The sequence below is a fragment of the Bos javanicus genome, chromosome 1 (assembly GCF_032452875.1).
Source record: "Bos javanicus breed banteng chromosome 1, ARS-OSU_banteng_1.0, whole genome shotgun sequence".
NCBI classification, from domain to species: domain Eukaryota; kingdom Metazoa; phylum Chordata; class Mammalia; order Artiodactyla; family Bovidae; genus Bos; species Bos javanicus.
In genome coordinates, this window is record NC_083868.1 from 113,445,594 (window position 1) to 113,471,748 (window position 26,155).

General features: G+C 42.0%; 1 protein-coding gene across 3 annotated transcripts in view; it reads right to left on the reverse strand.

Annotated features, from left to right (window-relative positions):
- The window catches only part of ARHGEF26 (Rho guanine nucleotide exchange factor 26), a 149,354-nt gene extending 123,683 nt beyond the window's left edge, over nucleotides 1-25,671 (reverse strand). The window contains exons 1-4 of one of the 3 annotated variants that reach the window (XM_061418062.1): nucleotides 25,012-25,671; nucleotides 23,454-24,593; nucleotides 21,735-21,774; nucleotides 18,096-18,241 (exon numbers count right to left, since the gene is read on the reverse strand). In XM_061418062.1, coding sequence (XP_061274046.1) covers nucleotides 18,096-18,241; nucleotides 21,735-21,774; nucleotides 23,454-24,533 — 1,266 coding nt within the window. In that variant the 5' untranslated portion in view covers nucleotides 24,534-24,593; nucleotides 25,012-25,671. The remainder of the gene's footprint in view (nucleotides 1-18,095; nucleotides 18,242-21,734; nucleotides 21,775-23,453; nucleotides 24,594-25,011) is intronic. The other 2 variants (XM_061418053.1, XM_061418044.1) reach the window with 2 other exon arrangements.
- Nucleotides 25,672-26,155: the final 484 nt, after the last annotated feature.

The following is a 26,155-nucleotide window of genomic DNA, read 5'->3' on the forward strand; positions in this document are numbered from 1 at the left end:
AAAAATCACTGGTAAGCCCAGGCTTTTCTTTTGCACAAGCACACAAATATCTGTGTAAAACATATGTTTACAATAATATCTACAGTTTTTACATTTACATGTTTTCTGCAGTTTGCACACTTTTGCTAAGAGAATTAAAATATCAACTTTATCACAATTCTCCAAGTGTTCTCCTTGTTTTCATGTGTGGAAAAGATAATACACCAGCTTCCAAAATGGGATTCCTATTCTGTCATCTAAAACGAAATAAACTAAATCATACAGGCTCTTTTTTAAAACTTTTTACATATGTATCTTGTGGCGGCTCCAGCCCAGCACAAACAGGAACACACTGACTGCCAAGCAACAAGCCCTTACAACTGTCTTCTGACCTCACTAGAACTTGCTCATTGCTTTATTTTTCCTATTTAAACTATATCATCAATAAGTACAGTTACAAATGTAGTTGAATGAAACATTAAGTACTATACTCAGTTTGAGGTTCTTGGTTTTGCACAATCCAACTAATTCACAAAACTGTTCAAATCTTGCCATGGCAGATTCTATACTCTTAGGAGAACATGTGAAGATATGTTAATATCTATTTGACATATACGACATATATTCAAATAAAAGTGGATAAAAATTAATTCAAATAAAACAAAACTGTAGCCCACAACTACAGTTCTGACATATGTTAAAAAATATGAACATATATTATGTGACTTGTCAAGGCAGTGAATGCAGGGAACTAACTAATCTCATAATAGTTCTAAATTAATAATTATAAATTATATTTTTACTGCTGTAATTGGTATTAAAATTCTCCACCTATGATTTTTTGTAATCAACATATTTTCCATGTTCAAAAGAGACAAAAATTAATGATTGCCTAAAACTAATAAAGAACAGTAGGAGATACTTCTCCAATGGATATACTGTCTAACTGGCCCCAAGATACAGTTTTTGAAATTTAAGGTAAACTCCCCAAAGGATAGATCCAAAAGTTACTCCACCTAAAACTGATGCCAAGTTACTCTGAGAAAGACAAATATCATATGATATGACTTATATGTAGAATCTACAAAAATTACATAAATGAACTTATTTACAAAATAGAAACAGATTCACAGACATAGAAAGCAAATTTATGGCTACCAAATGGGAAAGGAAAAGGAGAGATAAATAAGGAATTTGTGATTAACAGGTGCACACTTCAACACAGAAAACAGATAAACAGCAAGGACCTGATATATAGCACAGGGAACTATACTCAGTACTTTATAATAACCTATATGGGAAAAGAATCTAAAAAGGAATAGATATATGTACATGTACAACTGAATCACTTTGCTCTACACCTGAAACATGACATTGTAAATTAACCATGCTTCATTTTTTTATGATTAAAAAAATTAATAAAATGGATTCTAATTTCCTTCATGATCTTTTGCAAGTCTGAGCTTGTTAGATGACTATCTCATGAAGGAACAAGTAGGCTTTAGGCAGTAATTCCACTTCTGCACTCATCACAGCTACAGGTGATTTCACCTTGTGAAAAACTGTCTTAAGAAAACCTAGGCAATGTTCCTTGGCCTCTAACGCCATTGACTACAGTAGGTAGTAAAAGCCAGGTTCTCTAAGTCTCTAAAAGAATCCTGAGGTTGCCATGTATAACTAAGCCTATCTACAGGATAGAACCTGCCCTGTAACTGTGTACACAGCCAAGAGGAATTACCCCAGTCTCTAGGCTGATGGGATCATTTTCTATGGGGTAAACAGGGATATGACCTCAGGCCCTCTATGACTTGACGTTGTTTCTATATAGATAAGATGGGTGCACATTCTTTCTCTTCTTCCCACCAGCCAAAGAAACCAGAATAGGAGGGCCTGCAAAAGACTGACCAACCAAAGAGGCTCAGAAAAGTAGTCAATTAAAAATGAGATCAGATATTTATAATCCAAGTTCACTCAGGCTCCATAAAGCACTGATGTCCACTGAATACCCACTGGAGCTAAGACCTTCAAACTTAAGAGTTATCCATTCGCTGAAAACCAGCTGGTTTATTCATGCCTCCTGGTGACTTGCTATTCATGGGCTTCTATTCTGGAGAGTTCAAGTGGGAAGAGAATGAATTGCAAAGTAAAATTATACCACCAGACACAATCACTCCTAGGTCTTTTCTACAGACTTAATACAAATTGAACAGTCCCGGAATTTCCAATGAGTTACGAGTTCTTTCACTTCAACAACATAGGAACAGCAGCTCTTTGAGAATATGCTTGAAGTTCCTAAAATGAAAAATCTGCCGAGAGCCTGAAACCGTCTTCTGAAAATAGCCCCCGCAGGTTGTCTCAGGCCCTGCCACGTCCACTGAGAAATCACTGAGACACTGTCCACCTAAGTCACAAGCTGCTGCAGAACACCCATACCAAGGGCCAGAAATCCAGATGATCGAAGATGAGATAACTGAGGTCAAGATGGGGATGGTGCCATATTTTTAAGGAGAAACAGGTACACAGATCACTATTTTTTAGAATAATGAGAGGTAGAAGACAATGGCCCATTTAATAAAATCATATGCTTAATTTAAAAAGATCTCCAGTGACATGCCAGGGATCTCATCATTTGTTCAAAACACCAGAGTGCCTCTCTCATCTACTGCTGTTAAAACAGTAAAATTCTATAATCTTAAAACTATAAATTCTATAAACTTAAAACTGAAAATTCTATATTCCTCACCAAAATTCTTGAATCTCAAGAAACAGCAAGCTCGCCAGCCTCCCAGAGGTAACCTCGGGTCTGCTAAAACTGTGGCAAACTCAGATAAGGCAAGGCAGGGCTCGGAGCTTTGACCCTGCAATGGCCTGTGTCACCCTCTATAGTCAGAGCCAGCATTCCTGACTGAGTCCCAGCTACTTCAATACAGATATGAGGCAGAGAGTACAGACCACAAACAGCAAGGTCATTAAATAAACTGCTGTGCCTTGTAGAATTTAGGAGACAAGAGTACATGTGTTACTTTGTAGCCAGCCCCTGTAAACCAGCATCCTTTATTTAGCCAGGACCTGATTCAGAGTTCTGCTGGTTCCTCTTGTATTTCTCCAACTACTGATGTATCCAATGCTTACCATGCACCAGGCATGTTCTTTCCATGCATCTAAACCTTCTAACAATTCCACAAGAAAGGTATTACTACTGCTATTTCACAAATAAGAAAAATAGAGACAAAGGAAAGTTAAGTCATCGTGAACCCTAATAAGTGGGCAAGCTGGTATTCAACTCAGGCGTGTCTGCTGCCCACAAGGACTAACTTCTTTACACTAACTTCTCACACTTCTGAATTTCTTCGAGGTGTGTGTGACCCGCAGCCACCCTTCCTTTAAACTAAGGTCCTCCCCTTGGATACCTCAGAAACTGCATCCCCAAATGAATTCTCAGCTCTTGCTCCAGAGACAGCTAAGCTGTTGGCAGGGTGCCTGGCAATTTAACTTGTTGATTAGTCCTGACAGCCATGCAATCTCCACAAATTCCTCTCTTTGACTTGCGGCTCTCAATACCATTCACTCCTCTGTGCGCTACTGAGCCTGGACCCAGGTGGACTCAATCTCTATCCCCCAGTGAGAGAGAAACCCACTTCTGCTTTTTCTATCAGCAACCAAGGGGAGAAAATGAGATCAGGACATACATGAAAAGCTAATGTCACAGAAGTAAGATAAAAAGGAAAACTGGTTTTAGGGGGAAAAGGCAATTCTATAAAATTATTTCATAAAAGGTGAGCAGTTTTTAAAACTGGAATATTTAATAAAATACTGAGGAAGAGACTAGACTAATAATGGTGGTGAACAGTGGAGGGAGTTGGGAATGGCGGTAAAACCATAGCAACTTTCAGTCTTGTTGTGTTCAGTTTTGTAATAAGGTGAATGCACCTGCATTACCTTTGTAATTTAAAAATGACTATTTCAAAGAACTTAATTTAAATTTTGTATTAAGAACAAACTAATGACTAACTAAGGGGAATTGGTTAAAAGAACCAAACATTAAAAAAACAAACAAACAAACATCTACCTATTTGATGAAATATAAATATGGGCTTTACAAAGGTTGTTACGGAAGAAAGTTTAATGACATGAAAAGTCATTCACAGCGTTGTTAAGAGAAAAAAAAAATGGGTTAAAAAACAGCAGGTTTATTGATGAGCAAATATTTACAACATTATTAAAGGGAAAATATGAGCAAAAAGACAATATTATTTTATTCATTTTTGCTTAAAGGAAGAGGAAAATTATAAATACAGATTAAGGGGAAAAAAAAGTCTGAAAAGTTATATACCAAAATATCCACAGTGACTACACGGGAAGGATTTCAAACAATTTTTATTTTCTTCTTTTTATCTATTGGTAGTTTTTAATTTTTCACTAATAAACATCTCTTAGCTTTGGAATTAAAGCATCGCTTTTAATAAAAACTAAGTTTCAAAGTCTTCTCTCAAAAAAAGAAACAAAGCAAGTAGGGTAGGCAAATGGAACTGTTTAGAGATGCCAACAATACCTGCATTTCTTAGTTGCTGCCCACAGGAAAGCTCATGAGAGGTAACCATTCACAGATAAAAGTAGCTAAGATAAAGGCAGGCAATGAGAAAGGTTTCAGTCAAGCCCAAACCAGGCAGTGGCTTATGAGGCAGTGTTGACAATGAGTGATGACAGGCAGGTGCGCAGATGGGCGAACAGAGGAGGACAGGGCTAGAGGTGCGTAACTGACAGTGAAGCCGACGACACGTGGCGAAGGCATGAGTCAGGAAGGGGCTGACGAAGGCAGAACAGGTCTGAGCGCTCTTCTTGCAGAAAAGGACACCTGTTTATAAAGGAGGTGCCAACATCTTTGTTGCCATTCTGTTTTTGCTTGTTATTTTTGTCAAGTGGCAGATGGATAGGAATGATCACCTCCAAACAGTAAACTCCTTAGAACAACACTGACACTGAAGTTAGTTTTCTAGATTTGCAATACAATCTAAACTTGAGCAAAACTGGTTTCGGAAAAGTGGGTACTAAAGTGAACTGATGTTTTACATGCAATGTTCAAAGCACGCCAGATCCCAGTGGACAGGAATTACCTTATATGGAGGAGATCTGAGAAACAGGCATAGAATTACCAATATTCTCCCATTTACCTATATTTCAAGTTTCATTTTCAATTCAATTATTCAAGCAATTATTTTATACTTCTATTGTTTTTATTTTTGACTCTTCACCCATCTAGCCCATCTAGATTTAGTCATAATCTTTAGAGAGCACTTTCCTGACCTTTACTGCTTTCCATGACCTCTATCTGTGTCACTCATTTCTGCATTTTGCCCTAAATTCTTTCAAAAACATCACTTAGACCTTTCATTTCTATTGTCTCCTAAACCAGTTTCTAAGTTCCCACAGAGTAGGTACTGGCTTTAGGTTTGTTTTGTTTGCCCCATTCATCCCGATGCAGTGGAATACACATGAATTTTGGAGTCAGATACTGGCGTTTCCAAACTACAAACTTATAATCACTTAATGAATGGCAAAACACAGCCCCAAAATTTCTGATTGTCATCTACGTCAGGGTAACAAAACAGAAAGGACAGGACAGAAAATACCATAGTGCACTGTGTGTATTAAGGGTAACTTCTACTTTGTGAAGCTTTTGTTGGACATACACAGACACGTGCACCCATGAACACACATACTAGGTGATAAGTAAAATGTATTTCTCATTATGTTAAGCTACCGATATAGACCATGGTTGCAGGATAACTCCACCATGTGTAAATTCCCAGTAGATATGTCAGTCATGTCACTTTATACTCTCATTCACATGTAAAAGAAAAGCTGTAGTGCTCAGAGATTCTGCAGAAGCAGCAGCCCAAGTGGCCAGATTTCTCATCATGTGGGAGGTCAAAACAGATTGGAACAGGGCTGGTTAAGCACCTGATCAAATAACAGTAAATGTTTAAATGACCTATTTAAGTGGGGGAGGGGGGAAGGGCAGGATTAGTGTCTAAGTCTATATGATTCTCTCTTAAGAAACTCAACAGGTAGCTATCCATGGAAGCTGAAAGAGTAACATGAGGAGGGCCAGGACATGCTAGGTAATCTCAAGTCTAAGTTACAAGAAGTCAGAAACTGTGTGTGTGCAGGAGCTTTCAGGAGAGCACACAGACCAGGCGAAAAGGGAAAATAAGAAGACAGCCAACAGGACACTTCTGAGATGAAGTCACGTTATTAGCCAGGTACCCACCTGATGGAAATGTGGTTTCTGCTCTTTCAGGGCCCTAGGTACATGTCCGTTATTTAGACAAACTTGAAAGGCTCTGCTCCAGGTAACCTCAAGACCATAAGAAAAACAGTAGGAGAGTAACCATATTTGTCATCTCAGAGTCTCAGCTGCCTCAATATATGGTGGAGAAACAGCAGTCACCCTCATGGTATTGTCACAAGGATGATATAAGCTGAGTGAAATGACCTAGTTCAACCCCCGGAGCACGGTATCCTCTGCAAATACTGGGTTAATACTTCACCTACATGTAAAAAAATTAATATCATGATGATCCAATGACAGGTCCCAGAGCTACAGCCACCCTGCAAGTCAGCCTCTACACTGCCTGTTCACACTGAGACCAGCGGAGTATGAGTTTAGCAGACAGCAGCCATAAACCTTTGTATATCACTACCAGAAGCAGGGTTTCCTGCTGCCCCAAATGGGTACTGTTCCATTTTTATTATTGCAGTCAGATGAGTAGTAGAGTTTATCTCCTACACCAAAGGGGAAAATAATCTTCAATTTCCTTTCACTGGCAATAATACTTCCTTCTGCAGAAGCTGTCCACTGGCTATATAGTCCTTATGCCCCCAAATAACAGATATATAGGTAACAAATGCCAAAATGATCCTAAGACAGAAGAGTACAGATTAATCATGCAGAAAATCAACAGGCTTTAAGTATTCTGGATAAATCAAACAAATTTAGAAACAAACTTTTAAGCACTAGCTCCATATTTATAGATTCAGTAGTAATTTCAATGACGACAATTTCTCTATTCAATCATCTTGGAGACAAATGGCTCTGTGGATGTGGAATGGCCCCATCACTGGACCAAGAGAAGAGACACCAGAAGGGGACATCTTAAGGTCAAGAGGGCAAACACAAGAGTCTGATGGATGATTTCCACAAGCCCAAGCTTAGTACTATAGAGCTCTTCCCCATAGTTATTCAGAACTCCTCAAGCAACTGAGCTGGGACTTTCCCTGGTGGTCCAGTGGTTAAGAATCCACCTTGCGATGCAGGGAACATGAGTTCAATTCCTGGTCGGGGAACTAAGATCCTATATACTGTGGAGCAACTAAGCCCAAGCACCACAACCACTGAACTGGCACACCACAACTAGAGATCATGAGCCTCAATGAAAGATCCCACGTGCCGCAACTGAGACTAAATGCAAATTAACACATAAAAAAGTAAAAGTAACTGAGCCTTCTTTCCTTTTACTTAATTACACTGTATTCCTATAGACCCCTATTGTTCTTAGATGCATCCCACCTGCCTCCCCAAAAGAAATTATCAAGTGGAGGACAAGGCTGTAATTTAATTTGATTTCATAGTGTGCAAACACCTAACATAGGTAGTTTTAAACTATGAACATACCAAATTTCCTAATGTATCAAAGACATTTATTAAATCCAGGATGTAGCCAAGCAAATGTCAAGAACTTTTCTTTTAAAATAAAAATTAAAAACAGTCCTCCACATAGTCCCTAAATAGGAAACTTTCTGGCTATTTCAACTGCTGGATAGCTTTCTGTTATTTTCACTTATGGGATTAGGTTTTGTCTTCATTCATTCACTCATAAATTCATCACAGATTTACTGCAAGGCTACTGTAATTCAGGCACTGTTTCATGTGCTAGGGATAAAATAGAGAATATAACAGATAAAATTCTGCCTTCATGCAGTTTTTATTTCAGTGGGAAAATATGGACAATTAACAAGAAAAGTAAATCACATAGTATATTAGAGGGGTAAGTGTCAGGAAGAGGATAAGAAAAGTTAAGGAGGTGGTAATGAAAGAGTCATGTGTAAGTTGAGGAGACAGCAAGTGCAAAGGTCCTGAGGCAGAGTGCACCTCGCCCGGGAGGAACATCAGTATAACTGAGCAACAAGCAAGACAGAAGCAAGAGAGGAGTTCAGAGGAGTAACCAGGGGCCGACACACAGTCTCACCAGCCTCTGTAAGGCTTGGTCTTTACTTTGAGTGGAGTTAAGAAATCACTTAGCACTTCAGAAAAAACATGATAACTTAGTACACTGTAACAGGATCACAAATCAACAATATAATTATATAGCTGCTGTTTGGAGAAGAGACCTATAGGCACAGAGGCAGATGCAGGGAGCTGAGCTGGGAAGCACAGGGGACAATGCCCCTCCATGCTGACAGAATGGCAGCAGCAAAGCAGCTCTATTCTGAAGATACAGGCGACAGGCTTTGCACCAAATTGGAAGTAGGTTATGGGAGACAGAGAAATGTGAGGAATGGCTCCAAGGGTTTTAATCTTCAAGACTGGAAAATGCAGTCATTATTTGCTGAGGAAAAGAAGAGATTGTGAGAGAAGCTGATTTGAGTGGGAGAGAAGGGAGTGATCAGAAGTCACCTTTTGGACAGGTTAACTTTGAGATGCTGGCTGCTGCTGCTATGTCGCCTCAGTCATGTCCAACTCTATGTGACCCCATAGACGGCAGCCCACCAGGCTCCTCTGTCCCTGGGATTCTCCAAGCAAGAACACTGGAGTGGGTTGCCATTTCCTTCTCCAATGCATGAAAGCGAAAAGTGAAAGTGAAGCTGCTCAGTCGTACCCACTCTTAGCAACCCCATGGACTGCAGCCTACCAGGCTCCTTTGTCCATGAGATTTTCCAGGCAAGAGTACTGGAGTGAGGTGCCATTGCCTTCTCCTGAGATGCTGGCTAGATACCAGAAATGAAGTTGGAGATCCTTGTGTGATGCTCAAGGAAAGGTCCAGTCTACAGATAGAAACCTAGAGATCATCAGATGCAGATGATGTATTTAAAGCCACAAAACTAGAAGCAATCAACCTGGGAGTGCAGATCAGGGAGGAGCCCCAAAGATGGAGCCTTCGGACTCCCATCAGTTAGTGACTGGAAGAACAAGAAGTATTCACAAGGAGATCAAGAAGCTCCAGGTGCACTGACTTGATCTCAAATCCCCTGACCCTCTATCACCTCAAAGGGTCTGTGTACGTGATGTTTCCCTGCCTGGGACTCCTCCACCCTGCACCCACCCCCTCCAACAGCAACTCTGCCCTGACATTTATCTTGCAGCTGATCAGATGGCAGCTTTCGTCACCTTCTTTGCCACCTTCCCTTGACTGACAGCAATGTGCCCAAACAGATGCCCTTCCCCACAGGATCTCAGAGCAGCACAAGCACAGCCTTCATGGCAGTCACACAGCAATTCTGCATGTATTTATGGGATTATTTGGTGTCTGTCTTACCAGTTAGGGTGTCTGCAAGGACAGGAAAGCAGGTGGGGTCTATTTGTACTCCATCACCAGTGTCTAGAATAGGGCCCTCCATAAAGAATAGGGGAATGAAGGAATCCTTGATCAACATCTCTCTCATCAATTTTCTGTTAAATGAAATAAGACCCTCTTTGTGTGGGTCCCAGGTCAAGGTTTTCAGTTGAAACATCTCCTTTTGTACTTACGCCAACCAAAATAAAATTCCCTTGTGCTCATGTCCTCCCACTTTCTTGGAGCACCTGTCTCTTCTGCCCCCTACCTCCCCTTGGGGCCTCAGGGATACACACCCATATTTTCACAACCCATTGTTCTCCCCAGAGAATAAATATTGGCACATAAATTAGTGTACTTATTTGCCCTTACTTACTAAGCTCAAGCCAGAATATTTATTTTTATTCTCAATCTCTATATATTTCCAAAAAGGGTTATATAGTTCAAGTTCCACCATCACTATTGTTGAGAAAAAATACCATTTCTAATAGTGATATGAACAACATGAAATGCACTGAGCTATACTGATGTGTCCCCAGTATTTGGAGATAAAAGAAAAAACACTCCCAAACTGGAACTGAAAAAAAAAAATTATAAACACACACTTCAAATATATATGTGTGTACATTTTTCTAAAGAGAAGGTCTGTGGCTCATAGCTTTTACCAGATTCTCAAAGCAGATAACAGCTCCCTAGAAAAGAACGATGACAAAGTGCACTTCCATCCTACAGACTAACACTGAGACTAGAAAGAACACTGAAATCATCATGTATAGACATGAAATAATTTTTAAGAACAAGTTTTAATATCTGCACAGGCTTCCTTGGTGACTCAGTGGTAAAGAACCCACCTGCCAACGCAGGAGACTTGAGAGGCATGGGTTTGATCCCTGGGTTGGGAAGGTCCCCTGGAGTAGTAAATGGCAACCCACTCCAGTATCCTTGCCAGTAAAACCCCATGGACAGAGGAGCCTGGTAAGCTACACAGTCCATGGGGTCGCAAAGAGTCAGACACAATTTAGTGACTAAACAACAGCAACAATATCTGCACAGTATATTATTTATGTAAATGCATGTATTCTTTATTTCTTCTCCTTACATGTATATACATGGATTTTGAGAGGAGTGTTACCAAATTGAGAAGAAATTTCTCTCCCTAGAGAGAAAGGGAAAGACTGGGATTGAAGATATGATCAAGAGAGACTTTGGTCTTATCTGAAATGGTTTAATTTTTTTTTTCATGGAGAATGTGTTAAGTATTGCTTATATAGTCAAAATTAGCTTTCAAACATGTTAAGGGAATACCTTAATTTAATTGTACTCAAATGGCAAGAGAGTAACAGAGCTCTGTCCTTGCCTCAGACTAAGCAGACCCCAGCTCCAGCCCTCTTGGCTGGACCAGGATCTCTGCTGGGGGTCTCAGGTCATGCCCACATAGACCTCCAGTTCTGTTTATAAAGATACAAACACTCCAAGAGACCTATTGTCCAACTTAAAAGCTTGCACCAGTACACACCTAAAGCCCTGACTGTTTACATGGTGAGTACTGAAAGTAAGCCAGATGTGAAAAATGAGAATTTTTTTTCTATTTTTTTTAAACATAAAAGATAGATATGATAAAAGACATTAATCACCATTTAAGGTAAAAAAAAAAAAATAATTTTATGAGGCTGCTGTGTTGCAAAAATGTAAATGGAAAACTCTATGACTAAAGAGATTATTTTAAGCAGCAAGTCACTGAACAACTGAAAATTAATTCAGACAAGTGTGAAAATGTAAGGGGAAACGATGAAAATTTCAATGACCTCTAAATACTTTAAGCATTTCTGCAAACAGAAGGATATTCAGGTTTATTACATCTGCTGAGCACTGATTTTCAGTAGAAAACAGTCTGTCTTTTACAATAAACATAGTATAAATTCTAAAAGAATAAGTCCCACCAGATGGAACTGCTAAGACTCCAAAGTGTGTTATATTATAAGTATAATGAAATTATACTTATAATCAAATAGCCAGTTTTCAAATCATCCTTTCTAGTTCAGCAGTTCCAGAAAATCATCCAGAGCAAACTATGTGTGTCTTAGGAGCGAAGTCCAGTACTCAAGAGATCAAAGTCCTAATTCTGGTTACGAACCTAGTTGGCCACACTAGGGACAGCCGAAGACACACCTCACAGAACACGTACAGAAGCAGTTACAGAATAAAGTGTTTAAAATTTCTGAGCACACTGAAAAAATATGCAAAGCGAGCAGGATTACTGAGAAGTCGCCTGTCAGCAAGTCCAAAGGAATAGTCCAGTAAGAGGGTGACTGTATGAGGCATGTATCTGGTGACTGCATTCGGTATTGAGCCCAAGTAGAGTTCTTGCCTCTGGAGCCTGAACACCCTTGTCAAAGGTACCTGGCGTGTCAAGGCTATGGGAATTACACAAACACTCCATGGCAAACAAATGGGGTCAGGGCAAGTGTGGCTTTGGGACTGTCACCAAACTTAACAAATACTAGTTTCGCAACTGTCATTTTTTCAATCTAATGCATAGTACCTGAAAGGGGGAAGGGTCGAGTTATGACAAAAGGCAAAAAGACACCAGGCAAGGTTTATTTTTTATTTTCTGTAATACTGTAAAGCCTTCCGGGATCCTATGAAAGGATAAAACTTATTAAAAACCAGAAGCTCTCTGCAGGGGGTGCTCAGCTGCTATGCACCTGGCACTAACTGCTACAGGTATGTAGTGTTCTATCCCATACCAGTAACACAATCAATATTTTTCTTCAAACCCACAAGCCCAGAAATCCAAGCACTGTGCTCTTAGTCCCCACAATGCCAGTTTAGGTGAGTTGATGAGTAAATCACCTGTGGATGGCAGGTTCCTTTGTCTCTGGGCACAGATCTCCAGAGGACAGAAAATTAGTTTTTCAAATTGAAACTTCAAGTTTCATTTCAAACCAAGAAAAACCTGAAAACCACGATCATTTAAGTTATTTTGCATACATTAGTGTTCCCCAAGACCTGAAGTGGAAGTGAAGTCACTCAGTCATGTCTGACTCTTTGCGATCCCATGAACAGTAGCCTAACAGGTTCCTCCATCCATGGGATTTTCCAGGCAAGAATACTGGAGTGCGTTGCCATTTCCTTCTCCAGATCTTTCCGACCCAGGGGTTGAACCCTGATCTTCCACATTGTAGGCAGACACTTTACCATCTGAGCCACCAGGGAAGCTCAAAGAGCAGCGAAAAGTTATGTTCCCTGGAATAATGAAGAAATCCTGTATTTCCAGTGAAGAAAAGACTGATGTACTCTGACAATCAAGTAAAGGAAACTAAGTCTGGCACCATCTGATGACATTAAGGAGCCCAGGCTGTGTTCCTGACACGGGAGAAAACCCCACTTCTACGTGGAGGGGACCTGCCAACAAAGCCACATTGATACACACATTCACCAAGTCACTGTAATCCAATCAGGGAAGCCCGAGGCAACCTAAACTTTCTCTACTATGTTAAGGCCCAATTAAAAGCCTCTCTTACTCATTCCTAGGTGACAACAACACTCCAGTTAAAACTGTCGCAACACCTTACACGGAGAACCACCTCTTGCCTATGTGGTTGTCCAATGAAATGGAAGGAGACGCATCATAAACAAATGCACTAAGACAAATTTCACACAGACTGAAGGTTTCAACACCTTACAAAACAAACAGAAGTGACTGCAAATTGCTGCTCTTTTAAAGTCTCCCACACACTGGATGCTTCTTACAGTTAACTGATAAGACAAGTTTCATCATCTCAGGAGGCAGTCAGGAGTTGGCAACAGAGATAAGTCGTTTTCACAGCATAGGACAATCAACAGCAGCTAACACACAGGTGTGCTCATAAGCACCCCTTCCCAAGTAGAAAGTCAAGATAGATCCAAATAGAGAGCTAACCGCTTTGCCAGAAAACCCTTTGTTCTACTCCCTTTCTGGAATCAAGGCCCCACTCAGAGAAGAGTTTTGTGTTAAAGACTGGATGGGGACAACCTTACTTATTTGGTATTATTAAAAATTAAGCATGGAAAGATGATGCAAAAAAATACAAAAAGTCGAAGTGCTCCAAAACCTACCTTAATCACTGCAGCCCCTTTACCAGAAGAAATCAGGGCACAATATCAGACAGAGATAATGGAGGTGCTGACTGCTTATGGAAAATATCCTGACATTTTTCATAATTCACGAAGCCTCTTTTCTTTAGGGTCCTAACTGCAACCTGGATATTTACTAACTACTAGAATTTTTAAAAAGTAACAGCTGCTTTTTGTTGTTAAAAGTATCCAGTTTTTAAAAAAGCCTAAGTGGACTGCCACTTTTTAGTGGACAGGAAACCCATGTGGGAAGGACAGAATACAACTTCAGGACAGTAATGACACCTGGGGAGGCAGGAAGGAGAAAAGGACTGGAGAGGAGGATGGTTAACAGGATCTGCCTTAAAAACTAGAGACCTGAATATTAAAATGTTAACATCTGTTCAAGCTGGTACCTGTGTGGCAGGTACATGGAGATCTATTACACAGACTTACATGTTAGTTTATCTGCACGCTTGCCCTCTTGCCTTTCAAGATGTTCCACACTCTTGTCCGTGGAGTGTGTTTCTCTCTAAATAAATCCACGTCTTACCTATCACTCAGTCTCTTACTGAATTCCTTCTGCCACAAGACATTGAGAGCTTCAATAAATCCTGAGACGAGGCATGATCTCAGTTAAAAGACCATGAGTTCAAGTTCCAGATCTGGGATTTAGCTAGGGTCAAGTCCTGGACTATAGGTTCAAGGCCCAATTTGAATTACATGGTTTCAGAGGGTACATTACAGATGAAACGACTTAAGAAATATGATTAAGTAATCACAATGTACAACCTTATGCAGATTCCCATTTAAATAAATCTTAAAAAAATATGAAAATTGAGAAAATGTGAATACTGACTGGGCACTGGATGGTATTAAGAATTTTTTTCTGAATTTTTAGTTGTAGCAATTTTGATTATTTTTTATTTTAAAAATCTGTATTTCTCTGAGATATATAATGAAATATTATTTACAGATAATTTTTCTGCATACTTGAAGTTGTTGTTGTTCAGTCACTAAGTTGTGTCTGACTCTTTACAACCCCAGGGACTATAGCCTCCAGGCTCCTCTGTCCATGGGATTTCCCAGGCAAGAATACTAGAGTGGGTTGCCATTTCCTTCTCCAAGGGATCTTTTTGGACTAGGAATCAAACCCACATTTCCTGCACTGGCAGGTGGATTTTTTTACACTGAGCCACCAGGGAAGCCCCGAGCTTGAATTAAAAAAAAAAAAAAACTTAAAGTGTTTAAAAGTGAAACAGAGACACAGAAGGGCCAAAGAAAACGCAGGCTGGAGCCCAAGTGATGCAAAGGGCAAAGTCCAATCATGATGCTTTGGTTAAATGTAATTGCCAAGCAACACAATAAAAACATACAAGCCCTGGGAACATTCAAATCCAAGATAACACAGTTCTGCAGTCAGAATCTACATTTTATCACCAGATAGTCTTCTAATATCAATTTTGTTAACAAAAGGCACAACAGTACATTGATCCTTTGCCAAATAAAATGCATGCCCATATTTGAAGTACTGAAAGTTTGAAAGATACAAAGTGTTATTTAAATTTCCATATGTTAATCTAAATGAAAGCCAAACTCCAGGAAGCATAAATATGGCAGCCTGACTTTCGGTACTAAAGCTAAGTTGGAGAAGTGTGTAAGTGACAGAGAAGTACATGTTTTTATTGAGTATTCAGAGATAAACAGCAAGATTTAGGCCTGGGCTAACAAATACAGCTGCTGCCCTAGAGAGAAAACTCAAAAAATTCAGTTTTCTTCTCGAGTATCCCCTACCAAATGGGCTACACCAACAATAGAATGACAGTCATCTAGGGTCAACTTGGCCTGTTATGTTGCCAACAAAGGTCCATCTAGTCAAAGTTTTGGTTTTTCCAGTAGTAATGTATGGATGTGAGACTTGGACTATAAAGAAAGCTGAGTGCCGAAGAACTGATGCTTTTGAACTGTGGTGTTGGAGGAGTCTCTTGAGAGTCCCTTGGACTGCAAGGAGATCAAACCAGTCAATCCTAAAAGAAATCAGACCTGCATATTCATTGGAAGGACTGATGCTGAAGCTGATACTCCAATACTTTAACAACCTGCTGCAAAGAACTAACTCACTGGAAAAGTCCCTGATGTTGGGACAGACTGAAGGCAGGAGGAGAAGGGGATGACAGAGGATGAGATGGTTGGATGGCATCACCAACTTGATGGACATGAGTTTGAGTAAGCTCCGGGAGTTGGTGATAGACAGGGAAGCCTGGTGTGCTACAGTCCATGGGGTCAAAGAGAGTCAGACACGACTGAGTGACTGAACTGAACTGGCCTGTGTGGGGGCCTCCCAGGTGGCACTAGTGGTAAAAAATCTGCCTGCCAATGCAGGAGACACAAGAGACACAGGTCTGATCTCTGGGTCAGGAAGATCCCCTGGAAGAGGGCAGGGCAACTCATTCCAGTATTCTTGCCTGGAGAATCCTATGGATAGAGAAGCCTGGTGGGCTACATACAGTCCATGGGGTCGCAAAGAGTCGGACACGACTGAGCAACTACTGGCCCAGAGATAGTCTTGGGCTCATGAAACATTTTTTAAAACTTAAATTAGGATGATACTTGAAGGGACTTCCCTGGTGGTCCAATGGCTAAGATTCTACGCTCCGCATGAAGGAGGTGGAGTTTGATCCCTGGTCAGAGAACTAGATCGCACATGCCGCAACTAAAGATCCTGCATGCTGCAACAAAGATTGAAGATCGTGTGCCACAAGTAAGACCTGGCACAGCCAAATAAACAAACATTCAAGAAAACAAACAAACGGGATTTTGCTGTTGTTGTTCACTCACTGAGTTGTGTCCAACTTTTTGGGACCCCATGGACTGCAGCACACTAGACTTCCTGTCCCTCAATATCTCCTGGAGTTTGCTCAAACTCAAAAGTCTGACTTTCTGTATTCTCTTTTCTAAATATCAGAAAATATTGCAACACTGAACTGGTTTGAACTAAGCGGCAGCTGTTCAACTTATACAAGGCCTGTGGATCACATTTCCCGCCACTGCCCATCACCCACCCTCACCAGCATCACTTATAACACTACTTGGCCTGCCTCCCTGTGGGCATTTTAATCTGTGGTGTAACACTAAGGATGTCACTCCATGGTGTGACACTGTTAATACATAACTTCCCCTTAGCACAAAATTAGGGGGTAGAAGGGAGAAAAGGTTTGGTTTTTTGAATTCTGAATTCCAATGCAGTGCAGAGGGGAGGAAAAACCTGAGCCAGATGTCATCTCCATAATCAACATACACGCATTTCCATGGTGAAGTTTACAAGTGCTTCTTCACTTACGCTGACGGTACACTTAGGGAAGTACACTTACGTACTTCCCTAAGTACGTGCGATTCCTCATTCTGGACTATGCTCATTTCGGCTTAAGAGAAAATCACTTCTGCTTCCATGTTGCTAAATGACTCACAGAGGTGCACTAGCTTGTTTTTCATGCAACATTCCCACCACCCAAGCCAGTTATGGGAACTCTTTCCTACCTACAAACGCTGTACCCAAACTCACATCACGTAAACTAAGCATCACACTGTGACACTGTTAAGCCAGGAGGAAAAGAAATTATGGCTAAACACTAAAGCGGTTTGATGCAGAGAGGAGAATTTACTCAATACAAAAGTAAGTATCAGACACTGGCCCACAAAAGATGCACATGTAGAGACAGGACAGATGCCATTCATTAACCAATTTCAAGAAAATATAAATGTGTCTCTATCAAATGAAATTTCCAAGGAAGAAGTGTAACACATTCCCTGTTTTACATAGGTACTATACATACAAATATCATACATACATATATATTGTTGTCATTCAGTCGCTAAGTCATGTCCAACTCTTTATGACCCCAGTGGACTGTAACCCGCCAGGCTCCCCTGTTCATTTTTCAGGCAAGAATACTGGAGTGGATTGCCATTTCCTTCTCCAAGGGATCTTCCTGGATCAGGGATGGAACCTGAGCCTCCTGCATTGGCAGGTTCATTCTTTACCACTGAGCCACCAAGGAAGCCCCCAAACATACGCGCACACAGCCATAATTATGATACAGTTTAGATATATTAAGAGATATTAAGCTATCCCTTAATGTAGATATATTAAGCTACCACTACATACACACTATATAAAAAACAAGAAAATATACTGAGAAAGAAGAGTTTCCAGAGTCCATAGTACATCAGTCTTAAAGCACTTTATTTTATAAAAACATGATAAATTTTCCTGATCAGAATTGTCAAAGTTCACTTTCTCACTGCAGAGTTTCAAGAAATATTTCACAATCTAAAAGGAAGAATCTTTCTCCTTAGGGTTACAGGATCACTGGTAAAAAAAAAAAAATTAAAACCACAACCAGGTATAATTTCCACAACTTGGTCTCTTTAATCCCACAGATAGAAAAACATAAGGTACACACTCACCGCAGACAGCTGGCTCCACGTGGACCTCAGAGGCTTGTGGTGAATCACAATTTTTTCATCGGATTTCTGTTCTTTTGGCTCTGACTCCTCATCGGAGTCGATGTCAAGGGCCTTTTCTTTGTAGTTCTGATACAGGACAGCGTTTTCTGCAAAAAAGGAACCAAACCCTACACATCACTAATTGTCACCCCCCCCATCATGTTGCTACTTGTTCTAAAGAAACCCAATATTTATATGATGTTTGGCCTCCAGTTTAATAAACAAGAGATAAATGGATTTCTTCATGAAGAGTCATGATCAAAAATTTATTTTCTCACTCATACAGCTCTATCCCCCCATTCATCTGCAGGGGACAGGGAAGTGCCTGTACATCAAATGCCAACTGAAGCAAAGTTTCCATGACTCTGTCTACCACTCATGAAGGTCATGTCTATTACCTAATTGTTTTTTAGGTTAAATTGAATTTACACCCTTTTATTTTTCAATTTAACAAACATTTATAGTACATCTACAATGTGCCAAGGGCTGGGAGTAAATAGAAAATAAAAGACACTTTCCGTGCCCTCATGAGCCAAAAATTTAATTAGAAATATAGTAAAAGTCAGTCATTCATGAATTCATTCAACTGATACTTAGAAAATGTCTACTAGACGCCAGTAAATGCTAGGTGCTGCGGATACAACAAAGAACAACAACAAAAAAAGAGAAAAATCTCATTCTTCAAGGAGCTGACATTAGAGTGATGAAAGAAAGAAAATAAATAAACAAGCAACTTTTATAATATGGCATATGCTGAAAAGTAACATGGCAAAAAATCAAACAGAGAAAGGGTGTTATAAAAGGTGACATGTAGATTTTAAACAGGGTAGTTTAGGAAGGTCTCATAGAGGTGACATTGAAGCAAAGATCTAAAAGAGGTTAAGGAAAGAAACCATCTCTACAACTGGCAACAACAGAGACATCAGCAAACAGAGACAACAGCAAGAACAAAGGCCCCGGGGCAGGAGTCTGCTTGGTGTGTCTTACGATTTGTACAACGATCAGCAAGGAGGCCTGTGTGGCTGGAATAAGTTAAGGGAGGGGAGGAAGTATAGGAGATGGGGGTTGGGATGAATAAAGGGCTGACCATATAGGGTCTTGCCTCAATGCCATTGAAAGGACTTTTGTTTTTTACTCTAAGTAAGACAGCAAGTCATTTTAAGGTTGAGGACACAATGATCTGGCACAAATACATATCTACAAACCAAAAGATTTATACACAAGTACTCTGAGAACAGACTGTCAGCAGGACATGATTTAGTCTGGGGGTCAGAGAGGTGTTAATGAAGAAAATCTTAAGATCTGAAAGCCGAGAAACCACGGAGCTACAGGAAAAAACCACCTCCAAAAGCAAGAGGAGATAAATTACCTTAGAAGGACAAAAGAGGTCACGAACTGGAGTGCAGGTGTCAATCAGACAAAGGCTGTAAGGTGAGTTCAGGGAGAAGAGCCAGACAGTTCAAACCAGACAGAACTGGGTTTAATCCTGAGCCCAAAAGCCAGAGTTTCTTTCATACTGTAAAAGTTGTATTTTATCCCGACTGCAATGAAAATCCACTGAAAGACATTTTTAGATTGGAAGAGCAAAACATTGACTAGTTAAGGAACTAATTAGGGTGCTCTTGAAGTGGTCAGTGAAAAGCAGTGGAGACTTGAGGGGGTTGGACTGGATACAGGGGTCAGACTGGCTGTGGTGGTCAGGATATTTTCTAGCTCTGTTAAGTCCCACAACTGAAGTGGAAGAAAGGAACTCCAGAAGAGATTCAGCTTTAGTGGAAAGATTATGAGTTTGGTTTTGGAACATACTGAGTTTGAAATGCTTTCCCCATCTACTGAAGCCAGCAAACATCTGCCTCATTTCTCATCAACTATGGCATGTTCTGTATGCATCATCACTAAATACTGAGAGTTCATGCAAGATTTTACTGTTCTTGATTGGTCTGCATATGAAAGCAGATTGTAAGGGTATAGATCTCTGCAGAACCCTTTAAAGTACTTAATGTGTGACATAAAATGCATTTGGACATTGTTGATATGATGTCTCATTCATCTCACAACAATGTAGGCAATTATTAGCTTTATTTTACACAGGATAAAACAGGCTCAGTGAAGTTGAGAGGCTTGTTTAATGTCACTCAACTGATGACTAGAAGCAGCAGGACAGAAACTCAGGTCTCCGGTTCCAATATCACAGGATCTTACCACTCAACCACACAGCTTCCTGACTTACATTCTTGTTAGTCATCAACTGCTAAGACTCCTGCATTCCTCATGTACATATATGTGAAAAAGAATGTCTAGGTCATCATATTTAAGAAGAGAGGAGAGGGTGCACAGAAACAGCTCCTTGTAAAAGGAAACAGCATAAAACTAGTTATAATGAAGGTCTGTCCTCAGACTTCAAAAAAGCTCAACATTTTTAACTATTTGAAGCAAAGGTCTCAAAACTAATGCCAAATTCCAGAAGATGCAAAACATCTCTCATGATTGATATTAGATAGATGCTCTGTTCACTTCACAGTCATAACAGGGTACAAGAGAAAGCAAAGTGCGTGAGAACCAGGTGTCTGTCCTGGTCCTGGCTGTGCGACAGTGGATAAGGTACTAAGCCTCTTTGAGTTTTCCAGATTCCTCGGTTATAAAATCTGGACGATGACTTTATCCCAGCCAGCAAAAATACTCTATCTGGGTTTCTTCCCCATAGAAAACATTTTTCTAAGATGAATACAATAAGTACATTTTTATAAACTGGTCATATTTAAATGATAAAATGGGAACTGATTTTTATAAGAATGATATGGGGAAATGTTTTGTAATCAGCCAAGTTGATATAACTTTGGGTGGTTTTACCTTTGATTTACTTACAGAGGGGCATACCCTTCTTCACTGTTCTTTTAAAGGCAGGAAAATCTTACCATTTCAAAGAATGACAGGAAGTAACTACCCTCACCTCCACCACACTCCCCCAGCTCTACAAGCTCTTCTGGTCCATTGACACTGGATCCATTTACACAAAGTCCCCTAATCTGATTAGGGTCTGAACACCTGGTGAAAGCAGCTTTTTTTTCCATCCTTCACAAAAACACTATATGAGGTTGAAACTCTTAGCAGTAGGGTTCTGTTAATGAAGTGAGTTCAATTTCCTCCAAATTGAAACTTGGTTATGAAACCATATTAATGATATTAAAATGTAGAAATATGGGGATAAGAACATTAAGTCAAAGGATATATGACCTAAGGAAATACGGACATAAGATCTACATGCCAAACCTTCAGAATTTTAAATTGAAGAGCTAGAGTTTATCCTTAATCTTTCTTCATTTTTTGAGGGAGGTGGGGATGGAGCCAGAGTAGAGGAGAATTAAAAATCCCAGAACACTGGTCTGACAAAGTCATCGGCTTACAAAGAATGCCATTAATTTTATTCACTGCTGGTATTACTGGATGAAAATTTAGCTTAGTGCAGAGCTTTGTGCTGTATAATTTGAGAAGTTGTACATTTTTCTCATCTTGTGTTTTTGTTACTTCAGTTGGATTTCAACTTATAATTGATATTCCACATTGAAACAGCAATAAAAGTCTGGAAAATCAAATGCTTACCTTCCCCATCAAATGTTCCTTGTCCTTTCAGCATTTTTTTCTAAGAAACAAGAAAAGCAAAAAGAAGAAAAGCAAAGCAAACTATGTATGAATGAGCCAAACAGAAAATACAGCTATTTCAAGAAAAAGTACTTTTTTTGTGGTCACATTCATTAGATTTCCAACAGCATGCACAGATGATCCCTGGAGCAGTCATATGACTACTACCACTCACTAAAAAGATGAAATAAAATGTACAATATCCCCCATGCTCAGCCAATACAGCTTGAGAATCCTCAAATGACCAATAGTTTTTAGCTTATTACTGATGATTCACCATCACTGTTAAATTGAACTCTGCTATACTTGCAGAGTTGGAGGGGTGGGGAAGCACATAAAATGTTATGTAATTTCTTTACTTAGAAATTAGTTTGCTTAGTCGCTCAGTCATGTCCTATTCTTTGTGACCCCATGAGTTGAAGCCCTCCAGGCTCCTCTGTCCATGGGACTTTTCAGGCAAGAATACTGGAGTTGAGAAGACATTCCCTTCTCCAGGGGATCTTCCCAACCCAGGGACTGAACCCAGGTCTCCTGCATTGCAGGCGGATTCTTTACCATCTGAGCCACCAGGGAAGCCCACTCATGATTCACCACCACTGTTAAATTGAAATTTGTTAAACTTGCAAAGTTGGAGGGGGAAAAAAAATACACATAAAATGTTATGTAATTTAAGGCCATAGGATCTAAAATAAAACAGGCTCACTTGTGTATTACATATGTGACATTTATATAGACTGGTTCCAGCTTTCTGATTAATCAGGAAAAGATGTGGCTGCCAAAATGAATTTCTGCCCTATTGCTGAGATCTGTCTTGTGTCTGGAGAAGGCAGCACATGCACACTCCAAAATCTCCTTCCCTAGTCTTCCCTATTTCTTCATGTCATATTTGGTAATATTTTAAGGAGTGCAACTCCTAGGTCTTTATCTGGGAGCAACGCCACACCATTCACTCCAACCTGAAGTTTCAAGCTACCAACTTGTTAAATGCACTCAAGGGTCAAGTGGGCACAAAATGGGAATGAGATGCAACCAAAGCCACTGGTGAAAGAAGCCAGAAAGAACAAAGATGACTACTATGTCTTTTGTGATTCTGGCAATTGACTTTTACGATTCACATTTTACCTGGACGGTATTTAGTATGTGGTCATTACGGAAAGGAAAAATATTTCAGTAATTAAATCACTAATGTAAGTACTTAAAATAATCAACCGGCTGAAAGGAAATCAGTGTTTTCCTGTATCAGCTGTGGTGAATCAGCAACCAGTAATAGACACTTCTAAACAAGCACCACACTGGCGTGACCACTTAATCAAGAGTGCAGATCCACGCCTGCTTGCCACCCCCTTTGCAGCTACCTGTATTAAAAGTGTTCAAGATTCACTCCACCAATACCTAATTTGCTGGGTTTTTTCTCCTACTTGTTCCCCACATTTTGCCAAACTTAGAAAATGAATACAGTGATAAGAGTTTCAGTTCCTCCCATGAAACTGCATTAACCTGGGCTGTGCCTACCAGCAATAAAATGGCCAAGAGATAGATTGCAGGGGTCTGATCAACAAACAATAAAATTAAAAAAGAACAATAACCTTTGGTTCCCTCTGTGCCCCTCCTCCCCACCCCAAACATCTTCACTGGCGGCTTAATGCCTGCCTAACATGCGACACTCTTGCCCACTTTTACCTTTATCCTTCCCAGGCTGGAAAACTTCTCCTTGTCTTCCATCACTGCTTTCAGAACCGGCTGGGACATCCTGTTCTTCTTCTTCGAGGTGCCAGGACTGTCAAAATCAACGCCACTGACCACCGCCCTGCGATAGGAGGTGGACCGCAAGCCTCTCCGCAGAGACCCGGGGCTGTCCAAGTCGTGCTCCGCCTCGCCCTCGTCCTCTGCTGGGCCCAGGGGGGCCCCAAGGCCCTCCACCATGCTGCGCACCTTGAGCAGTCTCTTGTGAGGTTCCACGTTCAGACTGTTGGATTTACTAATTTTAATTTCCGAGGCCAAGCTCTTCGGAATGATCTGCTGTTTTCCCACTTTGAGGGCGGCGGGGCTGTTTGTGCTCAAAACCACCGAAGGATTCTCCAGGAGTTCGTTTTCCGTTGAGGGCAGCCTTTGGAGCGGCAGTTTTTGTTCCAAAGACCTTTTGGGGAGCGAAGGAGAGAGTCTCGAGGGTCCTCGCTCAGGGTCCTTAGCCATATTGCCGGAGAGCGAACCGGCGCCTTGGGAGGAGATATTAGGGGAAAGCCCATTTGCAGCCGGCGAAGGCAGGGGGCTGGTAGGGAATCCGGTCTTGTCCCCCTCGGGGCTGCAGGGGGAGGGCGCTCGAGGAGTCCGCGGGGGGTGCAGCTGCTGAGGCGCTGGCTTGGTCACTGTGCCGTTCGCTGGGGACTTGGGGGAGCCGCCTGACGCCACTCTGGGGACTTGGGGTGACTTGGGCCGTCGAAGCCGAGGAGAGACAGCCCTGTACTCCTGGGAGACGGTCCTCCCATTGGTCACCGCCCTCCGATGGGCGCATAGAAGCAGGGGGCTCCTCTGGACCGTCCTGCCGTCTGAGGCGCCGGGCACTTCGGCCAGAGTCTGCGCCGCAGGGAGCGTCTCTCGGTCCTCCACCGGGAAATCCGTGATCAGCAACCCGCTGGGGCTCTGATAGGACTGGGGCCTCGGCTTGCTCCGGCCCAGGAGCTGGGGCTGAGGGGTTGAACGCCTCCGCCACAAAGGAGTTAAGCTGTTGCTGGAAAAATCCACTTCGCTCTCGGTGTCCATAGCGGAGCCTCGGGGGTCAGCCCCCGGGGGGGGTGGGGGACAGCACCTAGTCAGTCTTGCCTAAAGAGGAAAGAAGTCATGGAGCTTGGTCTCCGGACTACCAGGCACGCCTTGCAGACGCGCGCGCTCTGAGCCCGGGGATCACCCGGCTGCCGAGGGACACAACTGCATTCAATTACCCACCCTTTCTGGGGCAAAAACTGCGCCCACCGCGGCGAGGGGTCCAGTACAGAAACCTGGGTCGCGCCCAGGCGAATTAATCCAATCACCTCCACGCCTCTCTCGCGGCCCAAGACCACCCGCACAGAAACAGACCGCCACCAAATCGCCGGTGCAAACTGATGCACAGGAAACTTGGGACGAGTTCAGCTTTCTTGGGAAACTCGTCGCGGGACGCTCCCCTCCGCCGCCATCCAGCGGCCCGCCCCCGTCGTAGGTCCCCTAGAGCTCCAGCAGCCCGTCTCCCAGGCGGATTTACCTTCAGGGCTTGTAGCGCCCGGGGCCGACGAGCACCCCCGCCCAGTGGGTGGCCCGGGTCCCGGACCGAATCTTTGCAGCGGGAGCTCTGGAGAGCTCAGCAGCGGACCCAGCGTCGGCTCCGCCCCCAAGCTTGATCCCGCCTACGGCATTGGCCACGCCCCGGCCCGCCTCTGTCGCTGCCTTCTGGGAGCCGCTGCCTTCCCGCCCTGGTCTCTGGTTAAAACACTCAAGCGCACCTGGGCTGTGTGCCGAGCTCCGGGTTCCCGGCCACGAGATGCGGGGAGGGGGCGGCGTGGGAGCTGCGGGCGCGCAAGGCTGTTGCTCGGAGCACAGCGTGGGAACAAACGTAGGAGCCCTGCCAGAATGTAATTTGCGAAGTCCTGGGCCCCCGGGGGATCTCCCTGGTAGAAGCTCGGAATGCCGAGCGTAGTGAGGTCCGTGAGGCTGGAACGCGTAGCTCTGAACGCAGAAAGCCAGGCGCCTCTCAGTATTCGGGGGGTCTTAAATCCGATGTCCTACTCCTCTGCTTAAAATATCTTATGGACTGATAGGCTTGCTTGTGCCTGGAGTATTTCTGGAGAGATAGTTATAGCCAGTTCGGGGGAGGACGACTGGGTGGCTAGGAAACCGGAGGGACGGAGTGTTTTCATTCAGTCATCTTTGGATCTTGTATGCTTTACCTATTAAAAATAACCATAATTTAAATTGCAAAAAAAAAAAAAAAAGCGTACTGGTTTCTAAGCGTACACAGGATAAAATTCAAAATCCTCTCCAAGGCCCTATAGGACTTGGCAACTGAGCACAAGCACACCAACAGGAAGGGCTTACCTCTGTAGCCTAGACTCCCCCCAACCCCTGCACTTGTTCCTTCACTAGTTTTAGGCCATACCTACCAAGTTTGACAGCCTCAACCCTTCCCTTTTGTTTCTCCTTGACCTTCTGACCTGTCCGTCAGAGAGGACTTCCCTCCTGAATCTGATTATGGCTACGCTTATTTACTTTCCCGGCCACCTTCTCTCATCTATCGACACTCATCGCAAATGTGTTTAATCATATGTTTAGTTTTATGTTTATTATCTGCTTTGTCTTCTTTTGACTGAAAGCTGCAAGAGGGCAGGGGCCATGTTTCTGTATTGCCCCCT